The sequence below is a fragment of the Carlito syrichta genome, unplaced genomic scaffold (genome assembly GCF_000164805.1).
Source record: "Carlito syrichta isolate Samal-C Ts95f unplaced genomic scaffold, Tarsius_syrichta-2.0.1 Scaffold39610, whole genome shotgun sequence".
NCBI lineage: Eukaryota > Metazoa > Chordata > Mammalia > Primates > Tarsiidae > Carlito > Carlito syrichta.
In genome coordinates this window covers 532,959-541,257 of record NW_006983706.1, presented here as the reverse complement: position 1 = coordinate 541,257, position 8,299 = coordinate 532,959, and the positions used below count along the sequence as shown (strand labels likewise).

The following is an 8,299-nucleotide window of genomic DNA, read 5'->3' as shown; positions in this document are numbered from 1 at the left end:
CAGTCTTTCCAAGCTTAGTAAATGACAACTCCATCCTTCTAGTTGCTCAGGCCAAATGTTTTGGAGACTCTCAAACAGCAAAACCTGCTGTCCCTACTTTTGAAATATATCCAGCGGTTAGAAACACTTCTTACCGTCTCCACCTCTGCTGCAAGATATGAACCATCTCTTGTGTGAAAACCAGTCTCCTAACTGGTCTTCTAGCTTCAACTACCTCCCCCATCCAACCAAGGACACACAGTCATCCTGCTGAAATGTAAATCATATTATGCCAAGCCTCTGTTCAAAACCTTCCAAATGATTTCTATCTCATTCAAAAAGGAATCCAAACTCCCCTACAATCAGTAAGGAAACTATGTGATGGGACTCTGTATCCTCTGTCTGACTAGTCCCCCTGGTCTCCCCCTCATCTACTCTTTCCTAGCCATGTTGTTCTCTTATTCATCCTTGACCATCCTGGACACAGCTGAGCCTCAGGGCCCTTGCACTTGCCATTCCCCCCACCTGAAGCACACTTCCTTCTGGCTGTCCAGGTCACCTCCTTCCCCTTTCCTTCAGGTCTCCATTCAAATGTCCTTTTAGTTTTCAGAAAACCCTTCCCTGACATTTTAACCTTAATGATGCTTTCTGTCCCCTTACCAGCTTTATTTTCCTTCCTGTCATATGTTACTACCTGGTATTTGACACCAGTATGTTATATAATCTGCATTCTCTGTTGAATGTAAGCTTCACGACAGGAGGGACTTTGTTGTTGCTGTTCACTAATATACGCCCAAAACCTATAATAGATTGTTACTCAAATGAAATCTGTTGAGTGAATGAATAAACAAATAATAATTTAAGGAACTAGGGATTTATATCTGGAGAAAACTAAAAGGAGAGTATAATAAATATTTACATATTTGAAAGACTTTCATATTGGTAAAGAATAGCTCTAGTTACCCTGACTTTAAAATGCAAAACTAGTCCTGGGTTGACGGTAAGTGATTTCAGAGTATTGTCCAGTTTGTTAAGGGACTTTCCAACAATCCTGGCTACGCAACAGAGCACAGACTGTCTTAAGATAAACTGCAGTCCCTGTCCAAGGAAACTGTAAAAAGGAACTGGAAAACTACTTGTAAGGGATGTTGTAAAAATAAATTTCTGACTTGGTGGAGGAGTTCCACTTGCTGTCCTCTGGGAGTCTATGATTTGCGCCACTTGAAGGTATTTTTTGTTTGTTTCCTTCCTCGTTGGACAAATTACTAGATCAAGAGATGCCACTGCCCTTGGGAATAAAGATTTAGTCACTGTTGTACATGGTTGGTTTCATTTCTCTGATGCCCACTCAACAACATGGGTATCTTTGGCATAAATGGTTAAGGCCATGAAGTATGGATCCCCTGTTAGCCCCGTCCCCCATATTTGGTCATGTTATTAAGTATATTCAAATCCTGTAGCTTGTGTTGGATAAAGCAAAGATTCCATAGTTTTGACTGCTCCTGCCAAGTATAACTTCAGATTTCTTTATTAGATCATGTCTTGGTATGTCAGTATGAACCATTTTGGAAAGAATTTGAACAGAAACAGTGCCTAATTAATTTTTGTGTTAGAATGAACAGTTTTTAAATTCTAAATTCACCTCCCTTCTCATTATTATTTAAATACTTTAACCTAATAAAAAAATATGATGTTTTCTGGATCATTTCCAAACCCTGATGAATGAAGTTTTAAGCTTTTTTTTTTTTTCCTAATTTCTTTTAGTAAAATATTTCACCATCTTTCATGCAATATTGGGGTATTTTGCTAACGTCTGCCCCATAGTAATTTTCCAGTTGTGAAAAAAAAAATTATCTTGTGATCTTCTTGCTAACTGTGTATATTTGTATATGGAATGATCTGGTGGAGCAAGAGAATTGGGAGGTTGTATACTGTTATTTTTAGGGCTCGGTATCACTTCACCCTTTTGCCAGCGTGGTTCCTGGCTAACTTTCCCATGAGTTTTTAACCTCTTGCTAGGCTCTGCTTATGTAACAGGAAACAGGCTGTCAGGAACAAACAAACAGGGGCATATCAGGCGCACACTTAGGAGCAAATGATTTAGTTTGCTGTGCCCTTCACCCTTTTAAGTAGGCTAATAAGCTGTCTCAACTCTGAGTCTTCTGGCATGGCCCTCCTAGATTAAAATAATATAATTTCAATTTTGGAAAGGCAAAATATTCTACCAAGACCATGATTTAATTCAGGCAATGGAAAAGATGAGCTTATTCTAAGTTGAACTTCACAGTGGTGTCATGTCCTGGGACTGTGGATTTAAGTATATCTTCGCTTTTTCTCCAACTCTTAAGGCAGGGGTGATGTGCAAGCTTCAGGAGAGAGATGATATCGGACGAATTGAACTGGTCCAGAAGCTGGCGAGAGAAAACTATCAGTTTTTGCAGTCGGACAAAAAAGAACAGGAGAAGTCTGAACACGTAAGTCTTTTTTGCCTCTCAGGGATGCAGGTTTGAAGGGATGGAAAATGTGTCTGCCTGGTTGTATGCTTGAAGGAAAGAATATTTTATTTTTAATTCTGTAGGTTTGGGGGTTTTATTTTCCCCAAGAGCATCCTCCTTAGTAAATATGACAGCTGCTCATCGCTCTAAGCAAGCAGCTTGTGACACTGGATTTACAAGAGAGCTCTTCTCAAAAGTAAATCACATAGAAATATGAGAATATATTTAAGTGAATATGAATGCATGTCTGTTTATGATCCTGGTTTAATGGCTTTCAAGCTTGACTTTGGAAATTTTGCCCCATCAGATAATCTGGAGAATATGAATTTTGAAAGAATATTTTGATGCACTTTTATGTTTAGTACAGAGATGGATCTAGTTGCCAAGTGAATGTATCCTAAATCGCTAGAAATAGATAAGAACAGAAGAACGGATTATAGACGCTCTCATCAAGTGGGAGGGTCAAAAGGGAGTTTTCCCAGTATCTTATGAAGGCTTGTGTTCCAACAAGAGTTCTATTGTTTGGATGCAGTTAACACTGGAGGAAAGGGACGTTCTGCCTGGTCCTCCTGAAAGCAGTTATTCAGATTAAGCCTTAGAAGTGAGAATGCTGCCGTCATGCTGGAAGACAATGGCACCACTTTCTTCTGCCACACATTGTCATCTGTTGAGTTTTTGTTGTTGCTTATACGACTTCACTCTCAGTGCTGCACTGTTCAGGGTTGCTCAAGAAGGGGAAAATTCCTCTGTGCTTATAAACATGTCTTTCTCTTTAATTTTTCCTTGGAATGTTATTTTCAACCCTTTCCAAGGGGAAAAAGTTGTTTCATGCTTTTTCTGCTCCAAGTCTGTCAATACAAATGGCAGGGTTTTACTGAGGAGGAGAGGAGGTGAGGTGTTCAGGGCTGGCTGGCTGTTTAGTTTAATAGCACGGCACATTTCTAGCAGCGAGACATCGAATTGGAACAGTTGGAGTCTCAAGGGGGAGGATAATTAGGCAGTTTCAAAGCCTTGTGATTGAATGGTGATTGAATTTCAGGGGTGACTATTGATTTTAAGTGTGGATGGAGGTCTCAGGTGCCTCCACTTTGCTAGGTACTGTTGAGAAGTGTAGCAGTTTGTTCAAGTTGTTTAAAGCACCCTGAAGGTGGACTGTATCATAGACTAACTGCTAACCTCTGCTGTGTCCTTAGGATATTTGAAATATCCTAGTGTGCAGCTTCAATTTCTCAAAAAGATATTTATTTTGATTCATTTTAATTAGGAAAATAATCATTTTCATATGCCATAGTTTTATCGATTTCAAGATATATAGTTCCCCCCGAGTCTTAATAATTGATGACATGAAAACATGTCATAGTTTAATTGTGAGCATTTTTCTTTCCCAGTGGTTCTTTTTTTTTTTTGAGTTGGAGTCTCACTTTGTCATCCAAGCTGGAGTGCAGCAGCACGCTCATGGCCATCCCAGCGTTCACCTGCTGGGCTCTGGCAATCCTTCCACCTCAGCCTTTCAAGTAACCAGAACTACAGGCGTGTACTACCACTGATTTTTGATTTATTGTAGAGATGAGGTCTCGCCAAGTTGCCCAGGCTGGTCTCGAACCTGTGGGCTCAGGCAATCAATCCCCTCACCTTGGCTTCCCAAAGTGCTAGGATTAAAGGCTAGAGCCACCATGCTCAGCCTCCAGTGTCCAGTGGTTCTTAAAGTGAATGTTGTATCTTACAATTGATTGCAGATTAGATGCAGAAAACCAATAACAACTTGAGATACAGCAAGATCTTTCAAAATCAAACAGTAGCGCATCACTTCACCAAAGTTAGAAACCATCAGCTTTAGCCCACAGACAATTTTGTGCTTATTAAAAAGACACCTAGTCTGGGCATGGTGGCAGAAGGATCGCCTGAGCCCAGCAGGGCTGGGTGACCCGGAGCGTGCCACTGCCCTCCAACCTAGGTGAAAGAGTGAGACTCCAACTAAAAAAAAAAAAAAAAAAAGACACCTGTGTTGTCTGTCTGTCTTATAATTAGTTGAATCTAGGATATTATAAATAGTTACAGCCAGTCATTATAATATCATACAAATATGTAACTATGGAAATCTGAATTGGTACTGATAATTATAAAGACTTTTAACATGAGACAGAAATTTAGTGGTTGAGGATTTGCAAATTTGCTTATGATTATTTGCTATTACCTTCAATCCATCATTTCATGTATAAAATAGAACACGAAGATTTTTGACTTCTTACATAAATGTCATGTGATGATGCATCGATGGCCCCGAAATATTTGTGCTTCTGAGAGGAAAGATAGCGCATAAACAAACATTGGTATTAGGACTTTTTCTACATAGACTCTCCTGTGAAGCTTCGAGTAAGGACAGGCGACTATTAAGGATCTCTCTTTCTTAATGATAAACATAAGCTAAGCCATTCTGTGCTCTCCCTTCTGCAAGATGACACCAGGTGAACCAGTAAACTCTCAAGACTGACATTGATGTAGTACTCCACTAAATGAGTTATTTGGTACTAGGTGCTTACACATTTGACAATAATTTACTAGGAATAAAAACCACTTGATGGTTCATTTTGGTCTTGTGTGTCTTGAGCATTTGGTGTGTTTATGTCTTTGCGGACCCTTTGAGCTCACAGTGTCCACCAGACTGGTGCAGCAGTTTCGTTTTCCCGCCTTTTCTTTTCAATAGCTTGGAAGCCTGCTCTTGTGCATGGAAACCCAGTTACAACACAGGACAGAGGAAATTGCAGTTTACTTAATGTAAACCTAGGTCTGCAGGTTTCCTCTTCTTGTTTTAACAATGATGACCAAACCCTGGAGTTACAGATTTCCTTTCTTTTATGATTTTAAAATGCTTCATCGACCTCATCTACCATGCCCAGGCTAAAGTTAGTTATGCAGACAGTGATAAAATTTGAGTAGAATCCAAGCTTCCTATTGAGTCATTCATTTTACTAAACTGTATTGCTTTTCCAGTTCTAGAATGCCACATATGTGCCAAAGAAAAAGCTAATTTGAAGAGCCACTGCATAGGGAAAGACATAAATCTGATAGAATAAAGACTTTGTTGCTAGTACATCTTGTTACAAATTGAAGGGGATTAGAACTTTCTGAGCAGGCATTTCTAATATTGTCTTAAGCTGGTTCATGCTGTGATTACAAATGCATGCCATTAGAGAAACACTTTACTCTGTGCTTTTGCCAAGGTGTTTCTGAAATTAAAAGAGTTAAATGTATAATTATCACAGGTTTCTCGGAAAGCAGTTTTTCTATTTTCTGCTAACTAGCTGTAGGTAAAATTAGCAAGCACTCATTCCTAAGTGCTGAAAATTATTATGTGAGGACTTTTAGAAGAGGGCAGAAATGGGCTATGTCTTCTAAGCCTTATGGCAGTAGGATTAACATTTAGTCATTAGTTCTTGAAGGAAGTCACCTCTTATGTAGGCACTGTATTTTCTAGTTGTAGTTCTGTGATTTTATCAAGAGAGGAAGAGGGCATGTACAACCAAATGGGTACTTTTGAGCTTGACCCTGAAGGATGACTAGTGGTCATAGAGAAAGGCAGGGGCAGCATTTTAGGCAGAGGGACCAGCAGGAAGACACACGATTAGAATTCTGGGTGATTCGTGGGGAATGGAAAGGGGTAGACTGGAAGGAAGGCTAAAATTCGGTTGTAAAAGACCTGGTGAGCCACTCTAAGGAGTTTGAACTTGCCTTTCTGGCAAAGGAAAGTCTCCTAAGAAGGGAAGTAGCATAATGAGATGTGGCCTTTGTAAGATCTCTCTGGCATTGGTTTAGAGGAAAATGTGAGTGAGGAAGAGGGAAATGTTGGAGAGAAGCCTTAGAAAGCTATTGTGAATCAGGTGAGAGATGTCAGCCTGAGCCGGGGCAGTGACTATGGGAACCAAGAAGGCAGTCAATGTTGAGAGTCACTTAGACAGTAAAATTGGCAGGATTTGATGACTGATAATGAGGGATGTGTGTGCTACTTTATATTTACAGTTTTTACATTTTTATTAAGGTTTCTTTGATATAATGATAGACATAGGAATGCTCTGTTTATCTCTGGAATGATTGGTCATTTTGCCAAAAAGCTTCATAAATCATTTATTTCACTTTGTTTTTCTGCAGTATGTTTTAGGTGTCTGAGATGTTAGTATTTATCTCATTAACAAATTGTTAGATGAAGATTCTGGCTAACGGTATGGGGCTACATAAACTTTTCTCTTAGACCAGACTCTTGAAAATATTCTAAGTGGAGAGACTCTCTGGTAGCCCTCAAAGTAACTAACTTACTTGGCCAAAGCTTGGCATTTACTGCACTGATGTGTGTGCCTTCTTTAGAATTAACTAGGTTTTCAGGGTTGCTCCCCTGCTCTATGCAGTTTGTGTTGGTGTCACTATACTGTTATTCTGGACTATGCATCATCATTCATTCATTCACTAAGCTTTCATCGAAGCTGATGCTATAATAGGTCCAAAGTAACTATGGGAGCTCCTCCCCTCAAGAAGTATAGTCTAGTTGTAGAGAGAAGACATTGACAGGAGTGGAGTAACTAAGATTACAAGGAGGCAGTGATGAGAATCTCAAGAGAGATATACAAAAGTGTTGGAAGAAAATTTGACACCTGGGGAAAGGATTCTCTCTTATGGTGGAGGCAGAGTTGACCTGGACTTGGAAGTTGGTTTGGGGTTGGATTTAAACAATTCAAATGAAAGAAAAGCATCCCTAGTGGGGAGAACAGCATTAGAAAATGTACAAAGATGTCAAATACACGATGATTTTCAGAAATCTGAAACCATTTTATGTTGCCAGAGTACCAGGAGTTGGGGGTGGGAGAGGAGACAGGAGAAGGAGGACTTAGTGAGAAATGAGACTAGGACCAGAATGTGGAGGATTTTGAGAGCTGGGAAGTTTTACTTCATTCTAGAAATAATGAGGTCCCATTGAGTACCTGGCTTTGTTACCTTTCATCAAAAAGCGGGTTGAGGCAGGGCTTTGGGAGGTAAATGATACTATTGTGGTCTGACTGACGAGAAGGCTGAAGCTGTTGTGTGATGAAGCAGACTTGGACTGGGAATGGACTCAAGCCTGGTTGCCTCTGGAGTATGTCTGCCCTCAGCCATCATCACAGGGGTGAGGACTGACGGGAGGCCAGGAAGTCAAGATGACCAGGATCACCACAGTCCTAAGAAAGAAGGACAAAGAGGGCAGCCCTGGAGGAAAGAGATGGAGTGAATGTGCAGGAAGGGGTGGTGGTGGTGGATGTGGGGGAGGGAAAAAGGAAAGGGAATGCTAAGTACTTTGCTTCATTAGGGGCTTGTCTTAGATTTGAAAAGTGTATAAACTGTTCACATTTTAGTTTCAGTAAAACAGTTGCAGTAAAGTATATGTCTAGATGTGGGTTCTGTTTTCTGGAATACATCTGCACTATTTACCAGAAAACTGAACCTGCATTTTTCCTGAAGTGAAGCTTCTGCTTTGTAGCACATTAAATTGTAGATTAGAAATACCAACGGCAGGCCAGGCTTGGTGGCTCAGCCTATAATCCCAGCACTTTGGGAGGCTGAGGCGAGTGGATTGCTTGAGCCCACAGGTTCAAGACCAGCCCGGGCAACTTGGCGAGACCTCATCTCTACAGTAAATAAAAAAATGAACCGGGCGTGGTAGTGCATGCCTGTAGTTCCGGCTCCTTGGAGGGCTGAGGTGAAGGATCGCTGGATCCCAGCAGGTTGACACTGGGGTGGTTGTGAGTGTGCCACTGCACTCCAGCCTGGATGACGGAGTGAGACTCCAACTCAAAAAAGAT

At 40.6% G+C, this 8,299-nt stretch overlaps 1 protein-coding gene across 2 annotated transcripts in view; it reads left to right on the top strand.

Annotated features, from left to right (window-relative positions):
• RAPGEF5 (Rap guanine nucleotide exchange factor 5) overlaps nt 1–8,299 on the top strand; it is a 192,144-nt gene that overhangs the window by 87,268 nt on the left and 96,577 nt on the right. For both annotated transcript variants that reach the window (XM_021719215.1, XM_008047898.1), the window contains exon 8: nt 2,328–2,453. In XM_021719215.1, the coding sequence (XP_021574890.1) occupies nt 2,328–2,453 (126 nt within the window). The remainder of the gene's footprint in view (nt 1–2,327; nt 2,454–8,299) is intronic.